We start from the raw sequence: 19,234 nt of genomic DNA, 5'->3' as shown, positions 1-19,234 counted from the left end.
TTTAATGATCGTACCCTCAGCGATTATTCTACCGGCGTTATCAGCCTTGTCGAAGTTAGTTTTAAGGAGGCAACCAGACACTGCCCTCCCCTCGGCTGCCACTTGTGCTAACTGGGTTTTTAAAGGTTCTGGTGCAGAGGAGAGTAAGGCAGAAACATCCTCCCACTAGTGGCAATTATAGCTTGCCAAGAAGGTGGCACTGTTGGCTATCCTAGCATGATGAGCCGCAGAGGAGGCAACTTTCCTACCGAGGCCAAAAATCCTCTTGCTTTCTTTATCCTGTGGAGCCTCTGAGGAAGCAAGTGGGGTGCCCGCTCTTTTTCTCATGGTGGTGACAACTAGGGAATCTGGTTTTAATTGTCCCCTGATATATAAAGGGTGAGAGGGAGCGGCATGAAAACTTTTCGACACGTGGATTAACTGCACGTGTGAGGTTAGGGGTTTGTAGAGATGGCTGAATAGATTTTAGTAGCAGGATGGACTGAGTTACTGCCCTCTTGTCCCCCAGGATTTGCTCTGCGAAATCTTTGTCCTCCTGAACTTCCTGAGCATCGATTTGGAAGTGTTCAGCAGCCTTTGCCAACACCTCATTAAGGAGGGGTTGGTTATTGACTGGGGAATCATTCACAGGAGGGTCCTTAGGAATTGGTGAGTCTAAGGTGTAAGCATCAGCCTCATCTTCAGCCTCCTGTTCCTCATGATCCCCGTAATAAGGGTCTGCATCCTGGTCCTCATAACATTGAGGGTCAGGGTCCTCATGGTATGAAGCAGGGTTAGAAGGTTCCACAACAAAGGGATCTATGAAGAGGGCCTCAGTTCTAGACCTCTTAGGAGGGGGTTGAGGAGACATAGGAGTGGCTTTGGAACCAGATGGAGCTGAGGTGGGAGGGGTGCTCATATAACTTTGAAAATAACGTGGGTCCTTTTCATAAAAGTTGGCCATAAATGTCATTCTTTTAATTACTCTGTATATATGGGCAAAGCTCCATTCTTTGGAGCTTGTTATAGTAACATTTTGAGGGGTTAGGCCCATATCCACATCTGTGGGAGGTCTAATTTTGGTTTTAGGGGCAGGCTGCGGTTCTTTGAATCTTTTTGAAGCCCTGACATCCCCATGCTTCTCTTTAGGAGTGTGGGGATCTTTAGAGGATTTTTTATGGTGTTTACACCTCCTCCTCCATGGCCAGAAGTGGTGTTTCCAGATTTTTTGGGACCTTCCGCTTGGTCCGACGCAGCGCGTCGACGTTCGGAGGCGGGACCAGACGCGGAGCATCGAACTTCGGATGTGGTATTAGACGCGGCGTGTCTAGTCTCGGAAGTGGGTTGGGACACGGCATCGTCGTCAGACTGGGTTTCGACAGTAGTTTGATGGGCGACACCTTTTCCGTCCGAGGACCGTTGGGCCCTGTCGTGAGGTGACTGGGAACGCCCAGAGGACAGGGATTCGGTGGCCCGCTCCCTAGGTGTCGACCTTTGCCGATCATTCGACACGTGTGTCGAGGCCCGGCCGCGGCTAATGTGCTTGGTGGTGGGTGTACGTGTTGCGCTTTTGCCGCCGGGTGTGGTCCCCACAACATGGCCTCCAGCCTGTCCTACGGGGTCGGGGCTCTGCGTCTGGGTAGCTGAAGTTGCCCTCGCCGTCCGATTTGGCGGCGTTGCTGCCATCGCTGAACGCACCCTCTACGTCCATGGCTTCGAGCCGCCTGGCGTAGTGGGCCCAGTGCTTCATGGAGCGGTCCTTTAGGGTTTTAGGCTTGAAGAGCCTACAGGCCCGACAAGAATCCTCGATATGGTCTCGAGGGAGAGACAGATTACCAGTTAAATGTTCATCTACCCAAGGGAACTTTCTGTTACACTTGGGGCAGAATTTAAATGGAGTACTCTCCATATGGTCAAATTATGGCAGCAGGGCGAATAATATGTGGAAAAAGGGGAAAAATTATCTATATACAACCTCCCCCCACTCTCTCTTCTGACTGGGCCAAGGCCTGGCGTGGCCTTCCAAGGCCAAGGGTCCGTCGCGGCAGTCTCCAACGGAAGTCTCTCCGATCCTCACTGGCGTCATTCTTCGGCGTTTGGTGGACAAAGGATAGGAAGAAATCTAACATAATTAACAATAGATGATGGATTTACGCCGAAAGGAACTCCGCACACATGTGTCCGACTAGTATGGTGGGAAAAAACAATCTGAGGGACCTAACGCGTGAGGGATCATGGGTACAGTGGACGTCACACTACGGATAGTATAACTGGCATGCCCTGTCTCCATCCCTTTTCGAGTTTCGAAACCAACAACTGTAATACTCTGCAGCTTCCACTAGATGTCGGCCTATGCACAGCATGTGATCTCAGCAGATTCCACAAGCCTCAGAAATATATATATGTTTATAAGGTTTTGTGTGGCAATACTTATTTGTGATTTTCATATGCTCAATGTGCAACTAAAGGCCTAATAAATATCTATTTTTATATACTTACTGTCTAACCTGAAGTATTGTTACTCTGTGTAGACTCATTGTAGACCTAGACCACACTTTCTAGAGACAAAGCCTTGACTGCTCACATACTTTACCTTGATTGGGTTTTGGATAACCTCTCAGTGTCTTTCCCGTTTGCTATACATAGGGTAGCCCTCCAAGATCTTCCACCAAGGGAGGAGAAAGGTGGGCTATACTGGTTGGTAACCTACTAATGCATTTTTTAAAGTTTCCTGGTCTTTCCCCTAGTGCTGCCATCTGCTTTTGTGAGCAACTCGAATGGCTCACATGAACTAGAAGAGGGACTCACTACAAAGTGCCACAGAGAATACCTGATTGGATTGTTTAATTTCAATCTCACATTATTGGAAATTCCTGCCTAGCAGTGTCTGGTTACAAATAGCATAGCATTATGTGCCCATCTTGTTTGCAAACTTGTGATTATGTGCCCTTAACCCGCCTTATCTCTCCTTAGCTCAGCCCAATAGGTCTGGCCTATGAGCACTAACATACATGTATTGCCAGAAAGGGGTAGGGGGCACTATTGTTCATTATGTCCATTTGATACATTCTTTACACTCAGGACCTACAGTGACATGTTCCAATTATTACATGCGTCCTTTGACTGAAAGATGTTTGGCGAATGAACAAAAAAAAAAAGGTTTCGCAGCTTTTTTTCCCATGCACATGACATATGGTTTGTGAGAAACAAACGTTAATATTACCTTAAAAATGGCACGTTCTCTAAGAAGCCTTTCTGGTAGGTTTTTGCGCGGCAGTTCTCTTGTGGTTTGCAACTCTTCATTCCAATCTCTGGTCTGATAAAAATAAAAGCAATCATTGGCATTATTTATATAATGTGTGTAAATTAAAGGGAAGAGGGACATGAAAAATAAAAAGCAGCATTCACAAAACACTGATTTAGAAGTAGCTTCTTGATCTTGGTTAATGCCTTTTAAAAAAGCAGCAGCACTAACCTAGCGACAAAAATGTACACCTCTTCCAGACAAATTAAATACTGGTTTAATAAAATACTTTAGATCGGTTCTTGTTTGTAGATTACTATGTTTTCTTAAGTCTCTGGCCAGCAGTGTTCCAAATGCAGAGCCAACATATCTTTTCAATAACTGAATCCAGGCTACATGAGATTTCTCTGGGTTTCAGGTGCTTGGGTCTGAACCCCACATCCAGAATATATAGTAAAAGTACACATGGTAAAAAGAAAGACGTGTTTACCTATTTGAAAACAAATGGAAAAATCACAAAGATAAAGCATTCGACTTGCTTGTGATGACATGCCACTTATGATCAATTCACCTTCTTAAGCAGAGCACACATGGGAAACCCTATAGTAAACCATGCTGACCCCTACATGAATTCAGCCAGCAAGAAATAAATGGCAATATATCCTACATTAATCAATTCGGAAATATCCATGAAACAGCATCACAAGCAGCATACATAAAACACATTAAGGTTGTGCTTTATTGTTGCTGTAGTCACGCCACTACTATGCCTAAAGGTGTACATAAACAAAAATAAAACATTTACATCAACCCTTAAATGCTTAGATCAAGGTATCTCGTCCTCAGCTCTACGTTTCTAGTGCTGAGTACGAGATAGCGCGTCCTCAGCATTGCTTACCTTTGGGGGAGCGGATTGCCCCCCTGTTGCAGCACCGATATCCCCAAACCCCAGGCAGTGAAGAGGAGGACTTCCCCTTCCCTGCCTAGGGACCCAGATGGGAGACAGGTGCCGAAGCCTGGCAGCAGCACCCCGGGCAGTCCTAGAGCTCTGGCCGTACCACGTTACAGCTTTTCCCTCCATGGAGGGATGGGGACCCTGCCGGGGCTCCCTGGGACTGCTGCTGGACTTGGGGACCATCGACCCACATGGAAGACAGGCACCCATGGCCGGGAGCATCAACCCCTCCCCCGCCTTGACTGTCCTGGAGCTCTGGCTGTGCTGCGTTACAGCTTTTCCCTCTGGGTAGGAATGAGGACCCTGCCTGGTCGTCCAATGACCCACGTGTAAAGGAGACGCCCAAGGCTGGGGGTAGCACCCCTTGCCGTCCTAGAGCTCTGGCCATGCAGAGTTATACCTTTTCGCTCAGAGGAGGGATGGGGACCCTGCCGGGGCTCCCAGGGACTGCTGCTGGGCTTGGGGACGGTCAACCCATGTGAGGCAGCCACCAAAGGCTGGGGGAAGCACTGTAAGAGGATTCAATTCAACACTACAGCTAAGTCAATGCCTAGTCTGGGATACTGAATGGAAACCCTTATTAATATATCTTTATGTCCAGTTCATGCGTTCTGGATGACTACCCCTATATAACACCCCTCTCTTGGAATCCCCCTGACCCCACTGAGCCAAGAAGTAGTTCTGTTTTGCAAGTTTAAAAGGTCTATTTGATAATTTAAACAATAGATATATATATCACGCTTTATAATAAATTAATAATTGAATATCACACTTAATCTGATCAGTAATCAATAATGGATAGTCTGGCACTAGCACACTTCTTTATAATCAATGATGAGTGGTTATAGGATGGATAAGATAACAACAATACTTAAAGGTTTCAAATGGATGCAAGGTGGAATGAAATTGCAATACAGAAAATACTCAATATGATTTCAACAAAACAATGTAATCACTTTCTTGGACAATTCACCCCCCCCTTTTATGCAATGCAAGGAAATGGAAGGAAGCACACAGTTCTCAGAAATGCAATCAACTGTAATTCAGTTCACCCCAGCAAGCTTACACTACAGAAGTTGGAAACACAGGCCCAAAATGCTTTTACATGTGCTGGCAATGATGTGAAAAATATGCTAAAATGCTTTTAATTCCCTCTAGAGGTTCAGGGTGAGTGAAATATACTTGGGATGAGTTCAGGCTCACTTTATCAAGGATCTAGGGTGGTTCTTAAGAGACAAACGAATTTTTAGCAAGGAAAGCCAGAAAGCTTCTGTTTTCACACGTGGAGAAATTTGCAAATCGCGGTAAATTCGCGAGTGCGTTTTCCGCGATTGCGGCCAAACTATAGGGGGTAGGAATGCAGTTCTAGGTTCGTAAACCACGATTCTAAGCTTTCTGAGGAAAGTTACTGCAAGTCTCTAGCGCAAACGGTCGCGGAGATATGAGCGATTAAATAAAGGTCATTTTTCAGATTTGAAATTTTAAAGTTCAAAAAGACAAGTGCAGCTTGCAACTAGAAAATGACAAGTGACAGCTTTACAAATGACAGGTGACAGCTTTACAAATGACAGGTGACAGTTAGGAGACAGTTCTACTTAGATTAAAATAGGATTGAATTATATTATTTTAACTAAGAGATTGGTTCTGCACAGTTCTGCTGGGTACTCGCAATATCTTTTAAAATATGCCTCGCCACGGATCTGGTCAGGTTTGGACTGGACTCTGGTCTCTGCACTTCACAGTGATCTAGGTCAGCTCTCTCTGGTCCTGCTAACAGTGGTCTGGGTCAGCTCTGCTCTCTCTCTGGTTCTGGAAATTTGATAGATTTGAAGTCTCTATGTTGGCTCTCTGAAGGTTGATGGAGGTAAAGTATGGATTTTCCCGGCAGAGCTTCCAGCTGCAAATGGATTTGAAGGTCCCTATCTGTCCTGTCTGTCTGCTTTTATCTGTTTTTGAAATGGGTGTGTGTGCAGCATCACTAGACCCTACCTCTCTCTCAGCTTCTAATTGGTCAAATTTCCATCCCTCACTTGATTGGGAAACTGAAGTGTGTGTCAGCGTGATGTCATTTTATGGCTTGCAGAGAGGACACTCCCCTGTCAAATTGCACATAATCTATATTTGATAAAAAAAAACATATTTGCACAGGTACACATTTGTTTAAAATTACATGCACCCCTCACATATCACAGGAGGTATCCCCTGTTCAAACTCTGCTCTTCCTGAGAGCTTGCATTCAGAAATGGCAATATTTTGCACTTTTTAACTGGTTTGCAATACCGGACATTAACCCAAATTTACACACATGTGCGCAAGGAGTATGTACATTAGTTGATGAAGTGTCAGATTTTTCACATGCACACATTTTGAGTAATATCCTCTTAACTGCTAGTTTGCCCCCAGAACATCACACAAACTGGAGTTTGGGCTTGAATTGAAGGTACATTTTTGAAATTAAGGCTCTCAAAGTTATACATTTCTGTCATTTGATTACAAAGAGTTATCAGTGTTTCTGTAAAATATATATTTTGCTTTCAATTCAGTTCTCAGAGTGTTGGAGTCCGCCTCCAAGACTTGGGTGGGTCAGTCACATGTGTCCTCTGGCAGGCAGGCCTTTGTTGACATTAAACAGTCAAAATCAACATATTCCTTTCAGAGGAAAGGGGCCATTGTGTGGTCTCTGGGAAGCTGAGATCAGGAGGCCAGGGAGCCACTTTGCATTTAATTAACAGAACCCTGTGATTTCCTGGCTTCTTGTGTTGAGTTCTGAAGTGTCAAGAGTTCTCAGGACAGGCAACCCCTTTGAACTTTTAATTAAATAAGACCCCTTTCTTTGCACTAGACAGTTTTGCAAGACAGCTCTCCTGTCAGAGTTTAGACCGCTAGTGCCGCCTTGAGGATTTTGTTGGTACTGCATGCAATTTTGGGATCTTTCTTGGATTAATGCATTCTAAACAAGAATGGTTCCTACATGGTAGTAAATCCTTGCTTAACATTGTTTTGATGGGGCTCCTTACAGTAAGATGGTTATGTGGAACCCCACAAAAAGGTTGAATCTTTAAAGTGGTCCAATGAGTCACGATTTCAGCAACTTTTTGACATCAGTAACAGTGGATTTTGTTAACAAAGACCTTTCTTTACACTGGTGGGTGGCAAGTTAGGTAACCATTTTGGTGTGCGCACAACTGCGCAGCTCTCCTGGATTCTGGGATGAAATGATGGGCGGCGACAGCGCATCCCCATCTTTACCCGCTCCAATGATTTATTTTTGTTCTGGGGTAAAATGATGGGCAGCGACAGCTTAATCCCCATATTTACCCCGTCTAATGATTCCACATGGGTCAAAACCCTCCACAAACCCCCCCGCCCGACTGCGCTTTGACTTGAGTCGAGGGGGAGTCGGTTGCAAGGGAGGTTTTGAACCCTGGCGCTGGTATGTCCACATTATCTTCTTCCAATTCTGTAGATGGCACAGTTCAGCATCTTCCTCTCCATCCGGTCAGATCGATCAGTTCTCCTCGCCGGTCCTGATGGGAAGATTGGGCGGTACCCCGGGCCCGTTGCGTCTCTGCTCCCGGTCTCCGGATCGTCCTCCTTGGCCCGTCTCCAGGTTTTCTTTCTCCTAGGACGACAAAGGAAGAGCGGCAATACCTACTCATAGACGTCTTTCCACCACTGTTGAGATAGTGGGGCAGCATATGCATTTCATCATAACGAAACATTACATTCTTATTTTGAAAAAAAAAAACAGTATAACTAAGAGACAGTTTCATGCAAATCACAATATTTTAGAGACTAGATGTGGTATGTTTTATGGTTGGAACTGAATTAGTCTGAGACAGTACCCGCTAGGATTCCAGAGGATTCCTCCAGTTGTTGCAGAGTGTGCCTGGGATGGCAACATTTCAACTGGTTTATGTGGACCCACTTGTCTTCCCCCTCTGCCAAACCGCCTTTGGGGATGCGGATCTTGTAGGCCACAGGGGAGATTTTGTCTATAATCTCAAAGGGTCCCTTCCATGTAGGCAAAAATTTCCGCTGTTTTGCCTGGTTTCTTTGGAAGTTGTACAGATAGACCCGGTCCCCCACCTGATATTCCTTCCTGGAAGTCTTCAGGTCATAGTGGGTCTTCATGCTATCAGCCGATCTTTCTAGATTCCGCTGAGCGTAAGCAAAAGCATGTTGGAGGTGTTTCCTTAAATTCTCCACATACTCATGAGTAGTGGAGGCATTTATCAGTGTCTGCTCTTGGGTCCTGTAGAGCAAATGCTGAGGAAGCACCATCTTGCGTCCAGTCATTAACTCAAATGGTGACATTTTGGTTGCAGATGAAGGGGTAGATCTGATGGCCATTAGGACCAGAGGTAATCGGATGTCCCAACTTGGCCCAGAATCTGCCACAAACTTTTTTAAGATGCTCACAATTGTCCGGTTGTAGCGTTCCACTGCTCCAGAAGAAGCTGGCCTGTAAGCAATATGTAACTTCCTTTTGACCCCCAGTATCTCCCACATCTTTGTCATTACTTCACTGGTGAAGTGGCTACCCCTGTCTGACTCAATCCTTTGAGGTAGACCAAAACGGGAAAAGACGTGGTTAATCATCAAGGCAGCTGCGGTTTCTGCCTTGCAATTTGGGGCTGGGAGACATTCCACCCACTTGGTAAACAAGCATGTCACAGTCAACATGTACTTATTCCCCCTAGCAGAGCGAATCACGGGGCCTACAAAGTCGATTTGTAAATCTGACCATGGCAGTGTCATCCCCCTCTTTTGGAGAGGCGCACGGTGCGTGAGGGATGATGGCTGAAATTGTGCACACACAAGACACCCCTTCAAGTATTGGTCGAGGTCCTGCCCCATGTGTGGCCAGTATGCAACCTCTCTTAAGATTTCCAATGTTGTGTGAAACCCCCTATGACCGGCGGTGGCCGCATCATGGGTGTGACTTAACATCAGGCTTCGGAATGAGGTAGGAACCACCCACTGATCGTGGCCAGCTTTGGATTTCCTTACCAGCAAACCGTCTTGGATCCGGAACATTTTTGGACATTTCATCAACACTCTTAGGTCCTCTTTCCCAGTGTAATCGGTATCCGTCAGGGGAAAGTTCTCAGGGTCCTCAAGGTGTTGGTAAAACTTACCAATTATTGGATCCCCCTTCTGAGCGGTAATCAAATCAGCATCAGGGGTCTCCTTACTCCATTGGGCAATTGAAAGGTCGTTGTGAGCATTTGTCTGGGACCTAGTGATAGCAGTGACCTGGATTTCCCCCAATAGGGACTCAATCTCAATTAGATCCCCTTGGATGGCCCCGGTTTTGGCCAGCTGATCAGCTAAGTCATTTCCAGTTTTGTCTGGTCCCTCTACTTTGGAATGACCCTTGATCTTTTTCCAATAGATGGTCATCTCATTCGAGGTGACCAGATCATCAATGTTTTGGATCAACTTCCCATGTTTCAAGGGTTTGTTGTTAGCACATAACATGCCTCTGGTTTTCCAATTAACCAGGTGCTCCACGAACCCGTTCCGTACATAATCCGAATCTGTGATTAAGACTAGTTCGTGGAGGTGATGCTGGACAGCAGTGAGGATGGCCTGATGCACAGCCATCAATTCTGCCACCTGACTACTTCGGGGACCAATTTTGTATCCAGCGGAGGGTTCTGGGGACTCATTCACCCATGCATTCCCTACGCCGGCCACCAGTTCTTTCTCCCCGTCGTTGTCAACATGGTAAGAGCATCCATCCACATACACAGTGGGCATTCCCCCACACTTGTCTTCTTCAAAGACTTTTTGTGGGGAATTAAGGTATGCCTCCGTGTTGTCCTTGATTTTTAGACTTTCGTCCTCGAGACAGTTTTCTCTGGCACAATCATGAAAGTCAGCCAGACCTTGCGCGAGGGGACTCTTCTTGTTTTGGCCATATCTAACCTCCACAGGAAAGCCTTGCATTGATAGAATCCAGGAAGTAATTCGGGAATTACTCACATTTCCGGCCTGGATTCTGTCACTTTGGAGATATTGCAGAGGCTGGTGTGGAGTCTCCGCTATGATGTGTTCCCCCTGGATAAACGGGCGGTAATTCTTCAATGCCCACACCGTTGCCAGGAGTGCCTTCTCACAATCGTTGAATTTTTCCTCCACAGAGGATAAAGTTTTGCTCGCATAGGAGATTACTTTATTGACCTTGTCATGCTTTTGGTATAATACTGCCGTCAAGCACGTATTAGAGAACCCCGTCTCCAGGAAGAACTCCTTGTTTCTGACAGGGTAAGCTAGGCAAGGCGCTTGTGAGAGGCTTCTTTTGAGTTGTCTTACTGCCTCGGCTTGTTCTGGACCCCATTCCCACTTGACCCCCCCCTTCAGGAGATGAATCAGGGGTCTGGTGATCTCTGCGTAGCCCTCAATGAACTTTCTGCTGTAATTAGTCAGTCCAAGGAGGCTCCTTAGTTCCCGCAGAGTTGTGGGGTCTTTCAGCTTCTGAAGTGCTTCCACTTTCTTTTCCTGGGGACAGAGACCCTGAGGAGTAATCTCATGCCCCAAGAAATTAACACGGGTTCTACACCACTGTGCTTTCTGAAAGGAAAGTTTTGCTCCGGCGGCCCTCAACTGGGTCAGAACATAACGGATCTCCGCTATGTGTTCCTCCACAGATTAACTTTTGATGAGGACATCATCTACATAAGCCAGGTTACCCCTCGCACCCAGGTCGGGCATGGCCTTATGTAGGAAAATATTGAACTCATTACCGGAGTTAAGGTATCCGAAGGGAGTCCGGGTCCATGTGTATTGCTGGCCCCCAAAGGTAAAAGCCAGTTTGTATTGGTCCTCCCTGCTGACAGGCACGGTCCAGTATCCATTGGTCAGGTCTATTGCAGTGAATACCTGTGACCCCTGAATCTGGGCCAGCCCTTGGTCAATGTAGGGCAGAGGCCATCGGGAAGTATGGACCAGTTTGTTGAGCTCCCCGAGGTCGGCGCAGAGTCTCCACTGGCCGTTTGGCTTCAATATTCCCAGCACCGGATTATTGAAGGTGCTGTGAACTGGACGGATTATTCCCCGGGACTCAAGGTTCTTAATTATTTCAGTAAGGGACTCCATTGATGCGAGAGGCAAGCGATATTGCTTCACAAACACTGGAGTCATGCCAGGGTCCGTGGGGATTGTTGTTGTGTGGATGTCAGTGCGACCACAGTCATATGAGTCTACCGCAAAGAGATCTTGGAAATCCAAGAAAACTTGTTTCAACTTTTGCTTTTGTTCCAGAGTCACACAGGCATCAGCTAGGTTGACTCTCTCTTCCACCATCTGCCTGAAGCCTGGAAAGACTTCTGGTTTGGCTATCTCAGCGGCCTCCTCCAGCTGGGTGGAGAAGTCCCTGGTCAGAGTGCTGATTTGGACTGGAGGCTTCAGGTGGGACAGGCAGCCCTCATGGACCTGGAAAATCACCTCATCCCTCCTGAAGTCACAAGTCACATCTTCCTTACCATAGGGGCAGGAAGTGTACACCAGGAAGTTCCCCCCATGCCGGGTAAAAATCCTGTCTGGTGTTGTATTGTCATCACTGTCACTGTCAAAGCAGTCCTTGGGGATTGGCCCTAACAGTTCATTACCTAAATCTATGGAAAAATGTCGGTCATCAACCGCCATTCCAATAATGGTGCCTGCGGCTAGAGTAATACTCTTTAAGTCGCTGTTATCCACCTCTATTAGAATGGTGTCATGTTCTATGTTGACTAATGGAGTTGGGTTTACCCCCAACCCTTGCTGTTGGAGAGAAGCATTTAGATGTATGTAAGCATCAGGGTTTTTCAACTCTTGTCCCCTTTTAGCTTTCACTTCCAGGGAGAATTGTCGGGTCCTTTCTGGGATGGTGACCTCCTCTTTGATCTGAATTTCAACTGCATAAGGTAGCAATTGAGCTGACCTAAATGCTTTTTCTGGATCATCAAAGCCCATGGGATTATCCGCTAATCGGGACCAAGCTTCGAAGTTTATTAGGTCCAAACTAATGGCAAAGCGATTGAGAATGTCACTGCCTAAGTACAAGGCGGCAGGGACGTCTCGCACGACCCAACAATTGTGGACTATGCTCTTGTTGCCAATGGAGATTTTGAGCATACACCTGCTTGGCAGGAGATGTTTGGAATTAGGCGCTTCCAGGTCCATTTCCCATTTGTCTATCAGTTTGAATGTGGGAATGGCTGGATCTTTTGGGAGTTGGCGGAACATGGCTTCGCTGATGAAGCTCTTACCGTTGTTCACACACACTCGAGCGAGAACAGAGTCCTTCCCATCATTTAACTGGACAGGGATGAACAACTGCTCTCCAATTTGCTGAATATCAGCCAGGCTCTGAGCTGATTTCACATCTTCCTGGACTATAGGAGTGGTAATATCTGATTGTGGATTTGTAAAGAATTTCAGAGTGTTTCCTTCCAGCGTGGAGTAACATTTTAAACTGGAAGGAAGGTTGATTTTCAGAAATAGAGAGGACCCCCCCATCACCAGTCTGTTGTCCTACTGCTATTACTGTCACGTCTGGAATTTGGCTATTCTGGAAGTGAAATTCTACTTGGTCAGGTTTTTGTTCAACCATGTGGCAGGTGCCGTTTAAACTAACATGGTTGACACTCTGTTTTAATTTTATTGGTCGGCTAGTCTGGGTCCAGAGGACCTTGTTCACGCAATCTATTAGGGGTGACAACCTTCTCAGGAGGTCATTCCCTAGTAAACAAGGGGTGCCCTCTGGAGACACAACTATGACTGGGTGTTTCAACTTATGTCGCCCGATCTTAATGTCCAAGTCTGCAGTCCCCTCAACGGGAATTTCCTTCCCGTCAAAGTTCTGCAGTTGTCCAGGAAGAGAGGCGAGAGGAATTTGGTAATTCTCTCCCCTTCCTGCATTCAGTTCGTCAAAGGCCCTTCTGGACAGAAGGGTAGCTTGAGATCCCGTGTCCACCAGCGCTGAAATTGTACCCTGCCCCTGTACTTGTACCGGGGCATAGTATCTTCCCTCCTTCTCCTCAAGGGGGCACAGATAATGCACATTTTTGGACAACTGGTGGGCTAACTTTCTGGTTTTGGACATCGCTAGCGAAGAGATTTGGGCAGAATTCTGTGGAAAGCCTTGGGAATCTGAAAGAAAAAGTTGGCAACTGGAGATCAGAGCCATTGTGGGTTCCCCTGGCTCCGGTTCCGGGCCGCCCCCCCCTTTTTGGAGGCAGTCACCAGGATGGGTTTGAACCAGGGGATTTTCTTGCTGTTGGTTCTGGGATGAGATGGTGGGCGGCGGTAGCTCAGTCTCCACATCTCCCCAGTCTGGATTTGCATCCCTAGGGACCCATTTTTCTTTGGGAGGAGTTCCCCCCTCTCTGAAGGAGAAGATCCTTTTCCCAGGATCCTCTGAGGATCCCTCTCCCTCAAATTGGAAGATCTGTACCTCCTCCTCAAACTGTGTCTGTTTGGGTCTTTTGTTTCTCCTACCACCCCTCTGCTCCTTAGGAGGCAGACTTTCAGGGGCAGGAGATTTTGTTTCCGGTTCCTGGGTTTCCAGAGGCTGTTTACAAGCGAGGAAGGAAGCTTCCCTTTACACCCCCCTTCCCCTTGTGCCTCCTCCCTGGGAACCGGTGAGTTATCGGGGTGCTGCCCCCGTCATTGTTCTGGAGTACCAGGTCCAGAGTTTGGGGCGTTCTGCGCCGGCATGCCGATCTGAGGGTTCTGCTGAGCCCTCAGTATGTGACCCAGATCCCGCGCCATGTTTTGAACCTGGCGCTCTAACTGGGAAACCCGCTCAGGCTGATACGGGGCCCTGTTTTCTCCCCTGGGCTGATCCCGGGAAGGGTAACTATCCCTTCTCTGGTAATACCCCGGATTGGGAAGATTTGGATACCCCTCCACCCTTGGCCTCACTTCTCCCGGATTCAGTGGTCTGGGCTCAGGGAATTGGGGAAAGAAGGGTGGAGGATTTTGGGGCTGGAAATTGGGTGGATACCTGGGGAAAAAGTTCTGCCCAGGATTTGGAGAATTTCTGCCCTCCTGTGGGAAGTTAGGAGGGAAGTTCCCTGGGTTAGGTGCTTGGCTGGATCCCCCCCCCCTTGGGCTGGAGGAGTCCACACATAACCCAGGATGGGTCGATTTCCCTTGTAACGGGGACTTACATAATCAGAAGAGCGAGGGACCCCATTTGTGGGGCTGCCTCCCTGGCTCCCTGTCTGTGACTGGCCCGAGGACCTTCTGGTCCTAGCATTATTAGGTGCAGGTAGGTTTTTAGGCCCCCCCATCTCCAACTCTAAAACGGGGGTGACCTTTACCTCTGCCACCTTGGCAGCAGCAGGGGTGCTGTTGGCTTTGGGGTTTTTGGGCGCATTATTTTTATTTTCTATTGGCTTATGCACCTCATAGATCCTGGTCGCCTGTTCGATGACCCAGCCTAAAGATCTTTTCTCGTGAAAATCCCTCACGAGCTGGGTCATTATGTATTTGGGCAAGGCATGGAAAAACGTATTAATAAATTCTCTGCTATCCGTGCGCACTCTTCTTGTGGTCTGTGCAAAAGCACGCTTTAACTCCTGCACAAATTCTTGTGGGGCCTGATCCTCCCCACATTGTAAATTGTAGGCTGCCTTGCGAGCCTCTTGGGGATTTCTGTGAACAGAAAAATGTTTTAATATGGCCGCCCTATAGGTGGACCACCTGGAATGATTTTGGTCCTCCAGCCCTGCAAAGAAACTGGAGTACTCTGGGGAGAATGTCCACTTTACATATTGGATACAGCTTTGGCTGTCCTTCAAATGAAAAGTCTCCATCATTTGCTCATAGAGCTCCAAGTGTTCCCAAACAGAATACTTAGCGTTCTTATGGTAAGGCGTGATGACGCTCCTGATCGCCTTAATCTGCTTTAAGGGGTCCTTAAGCAAGGCCCTTTTTGCCTTATTGGCCTTTTTGGTTCGGGTAACCCTTGTCCATTCATCCTCTGACTCAGAGGCACTGCTCCCAGAGGTTCCTGTCTGTTCTTCCAGGTTTTCCCGGATTCTGCGAGCCTGGGAATGGCTGGCAGAATGTGGGGACCTGGTCTCCTGTTTCCTGTGGTGCTCAGAGGAGTCCTCAGATCCCTCCTTGCTGCCAGGATTTGCTGGGTACCCCCCCCCACTGACCTAACTGGGCAGAGGTTTTCAGGATGCCCTTAAGGGGCCTACTCTCCTGGGGTTCCCCACTGAACTGTACTGTACTTGGGTGCCCATACCCGGATGCCCACCCCTCCATTCCTGAGTGGTACTGGCCTATGAGCCCCATACTTTTAGCTGGATAGTAATTTGCCATCCCTGTGGCCCTGTGCTCATGTGCGCCAGGGGACATGGGGGTGGTAGAGTCCAGGGACTGGGAGAGATGAAGGCCCCTGGTGTTAGGGCTCCTGAGGTTATGGTCAGGAGTCTCTCTTTCCCAGCGGACCTCATCTCTATCCGCCCCTGCTCCCTGTTGCAATGCAAGAGCCTGCATTTGTGCTTTCAGTTCCTCAGTCAAGGCCTTACTAGACTCTATCAGTCTCTCCTGCATCGCTACCTGTTGTTGGAGCCTATCATTGTGCTGGCAGAGAGCCTCATTCTCTCTCTGTGTTTCCTGATTGGTCCTGGAGCACTGGGCCAGTCTTTGCTGCAGGAGGGTTACCTCCTGAGCTGTGTCCCTATTGGCCTGCTCCTGTCTTGCCAGAGCATCCTCCACCCTTCTGGTGTGCTCTACCAAGTTCTGGTTTTCTTTTTGGAGGTCACCCAGCCCCTGGAGGGCCAGGTAATTTTCTTCAATTTCCTTTTTTAAGTGGCAGACTTCCTGGCCTACAGTGTCCCTTTCCTGACTGAGAGCCTGCATCTGTGCTGCCAGGTCGTCCCTCTGTCGTTGAAAGGCACCAGCTTTTTGGCGCTCCTCATCAAACTCTGGCTGGGTATCCAGGTCTTTCAGAATCAGTTTATTGCTCTCTGCCTTCTCCCTATCTAGGTGGCTTTGCAGGGTGACTACCTGCTCAGCACATGCCCTATTGAAGTCTAACTGTTGCTCCAGCTTTTTCTGGCTCTGCAGTAGGGAGTCCAAACCTTCTTGGTACTCCTTCTGCAGGGCCAGAAATCTGGTATCCTGGTCAGCCTTTTCCTGTTGCAGGATGTCCATATCCCTCTTTATTTTAATGATGTGCCGTCTACTCTCATTTTCTGACTCCTGGCTCCCCTGCAGCCTCTGCTCAGAAGAGACCAGGTCAGATTGGACCTTCTCTAACGCCATCTGTCGCTTATTCGCCAGATCTTGGCTTTCAGTACATTTATCCTGCATGTCTCCCATATATAGGTACAGGTATGCCGCTATCCTAACCATCTTGTCTTGTTCATCCTTAGCCTTAGGAGCCATGTATAGTTCACTCAGGGCCACATGTAAGGGACCCTGATCTCTCCATATATCTGAGCCTGTTTCCGTGACCTGTTGCGTGATGGCCTGCAACCAGACCGTCTGGTCCTGGTGAGTCCACTCACCTCTCACAAATAACTTATGTAAGAAGTGCTCTCTGGCTATTTTCATGTCTACTAAGGTCGTCATTCTGGAATTTGAGTTCCTTCCTGACTTACAGAAGTTTGTATTTTATTTTTGCAAAACAGACCTTTTTCTTAGAGCGTTCCTTTGAGGAGTGCTTTACAGCGTAACACAGCGTGTGATCCGACCGGATATGTGTATCTGGTCAGCTGGCACGCTGTATTAATCTGCACAAGTGATAGATCTAATCCAAACGTCCGGCACGAGCCCCCAATTTGTAAGAGGATTCAATTCAACACTACAGCTAAGTCAATGCCTAGTCTGGGATACTGAATGGAAACCCTTACTAATATATCTTTATGTCCAGTTCATGCGTTCTGGCTGACTACCCCAATATAACACCCCTCTCTTGGAATCCCCCTGACCCCACTGAGCCAAGAAGTAGTTCTGTTTTGCAAGTTTAAAAGGTTTATTTGATAATTTAAACAATAGATATATATATCACGCTTTATAATAAATTAATAATTGAATATCACACTTAATCTGATCAGTAATCAATAATGGATAGTCTGGCACTAGCACACTTCTTTATAATCAATGATGAGTGGTTATAGGATGGATAAGATAACAACAATACTTTATGGTTTCAAATGGATGCAAGATGGAATGAAATTGCAATACAGAAAATACTCAATATGATTTCAACAAAACAATGTAATCACTTTCTTGGACAATTCACCCCCCCCCCCCTTTTATGCAATGCAAGGAAATGGAAGGAAGCACACAGTTCTCAGAAATGCAATCAACTGTAATTCAGTTCACCCCAGCAAGCTTACACTACAGAAGTTGGAAACACAGGCCCAAAATGCTTTTACATGTGCTGGCAATGATGTGAAAAATATGCTAAAATGCTTTTAATTCCCTCTAGAGGTTCAGGGTGAGTGAAATATACTTGGGATGAGTTCAGGCTCACTTTATCAAGGATCTAGGGTGGTTCTTAAGAGACAAACGAATTTTTAGCAAGGAAAGCCAGAAAGCTTCTGTTTTCACACGTGGAGAAATTTGCAAATCGCGGTAAATTCGCGAGTGCGTTTTCCGCGATTGCGGCCAAACTATAGGGGGTAGGAATGCAGTTCTAGGTTTGTAAGCCACGATTCTAAGCTTTCTGAGGAAAGTTACTGCAAGTCTCTAGCGCAAACGGTCGCGGAGATATGAGCGATTAAATAAAGGTCATTTTTCAGATTTGAAATTTTAAAGTTCAAAAAGACAAGTGCAGCTTGCAACTAGAAAATGACAAGTGACAGCTTTACAAATGACAGGTGACAGCTTTACAAATGACAGGTGACAGTTAGGAGACAGTTCTACTTAGATTAAAATAGGATTGAATTATATTATTTTAACTAAGAGATTGGTTCTGCACAGTTCTGCTGGGTACTCGCAATATCTTTTAAAATATGCCTCGCCACGGATCTGGTCAGGTTTTGGACTGGACTCTGGTCTCTGCACTTCACAGTGATCTAGGTCAGCTCTCTCTGGTCCTGCTAACAGTGGTCTGGATCAGCTCTGCTCTCTCTCTGGTTCTGGAAATTTGATAGATTTGAAGTCTCTATGTTGGCTCTCTGAAGGTTGATGGAGGTAAAGTATGGATTTTCCCGGCAGAGCTTCCAGCTGCAAATGGATTTGAAGGTCCCTATCTGTCCTGTCTGTCTGCTTTTATCTGTTTTTGAAATGGGTGTGTGTGCAGCATCACTAGACCCTACCCCTCTCTCAGCTTCTAATTGGTCAAATTTCCATCCCTCACTTGATTGGGAAACTGAAGTGTGTGTCAGCGTGATGTCATTTTATGGCTTGCAGAGAGGACACTCCCCTGTCAAATTGCACATAATCTATATTTGATAAAAAAAAAAACATATTTGCACAGGTACACATTTGTTTAAAATTACATGCACCCCTCACATATCACAGGAGGTATCCCCTGTTCAAACTCTGCTCTTCCTGAGAGCTTGCATTCAGAAATGGCAATATTTTGCACTTTTTAACTGGTTTGCAATACCGGACATTAACCCAAATTTACACACATGTGCGCAAGGAGTATGGACATTAGTTGATGAAGTGTCAGATTTTTCACATGCACACATTTTGAGTAATATCCTCTTAACTGCTAGTTTGCCCCCAGAACATCACACAAACTGGAGTTTGGGCTTGAATTGAAGGTACATTTTTTAAATTAAGGCTCTCAAAGTTATACATTTCTGTCATTTGATTACAAAGAGTTATCAGTGTTTCTGTAAAATATATATTTTGCTTTCAATTCAGTTCTCAGAGTGTTGGAGTCCGCCTCCAAGACTTGGGTGGGTCAGTCACATGTGTCCTCTGGCAGGCAGGCCTTTGTTGACATTAAACAGTCAAAATCAACATATTCCTTTCAGAGGAAAGGGGCCATTGTGTGGTCTCTGGGAAGCTGAGATCAGGAGGCCAGGGAGCCACTTTGCATTTAATTAACAGAACCCTGTGATTTCCTGGCTTCTTGTGTTGAGTTC

At 46.7% G+C, this 19,234-nt stretch overlaps 1 protein-coding gene across 4 annotated transcripts in view; it reads right to left on the bottom strand.

Annotated features, from left to right (window-relative positions):
* Window positions 1-19,234, bottom strand: part of CLUH (clustered mitochondria homolog) — a 2,231,193-nt gene that overhangs the window by 1,146,822 nt on the left and 1,065,137 nt on the right. For all 4 annotated transcript variants that reach the window (XM_069615061.1, XM_069615063.1, XM_069615062.1 and 1 more), the window contains exon 9: window positions 3,203-3,295. In XM_069615061.1, the coding sequence (XP_069471162.1) occupies window positions 3,203-3,295 (93 nt within the window). The remainder of the gene's footprint in view (window positions 1-3,202; window positions 3,296-19,234) is intronic.

This window comes from Ambystoma mexicanum, chromosome 9, assembly GCF_040938575.1.
Source record: "Ambystoma mexicanum isolate Mex_15411 chromosome 9, UKY_AmexF1_1, whole genome shotgun sequence".
Lineage (NCBI taxonomy): Eukaryota > Metazoa > Chordata > Amphibia > Caudata > Ambystomatidae > Ambystoma > Ambystoma mexicanum.
Note: the sequence above shows the minus strand (reverse complement) of the source record. Positions and strands in the feature narration are given on the sequence as shown.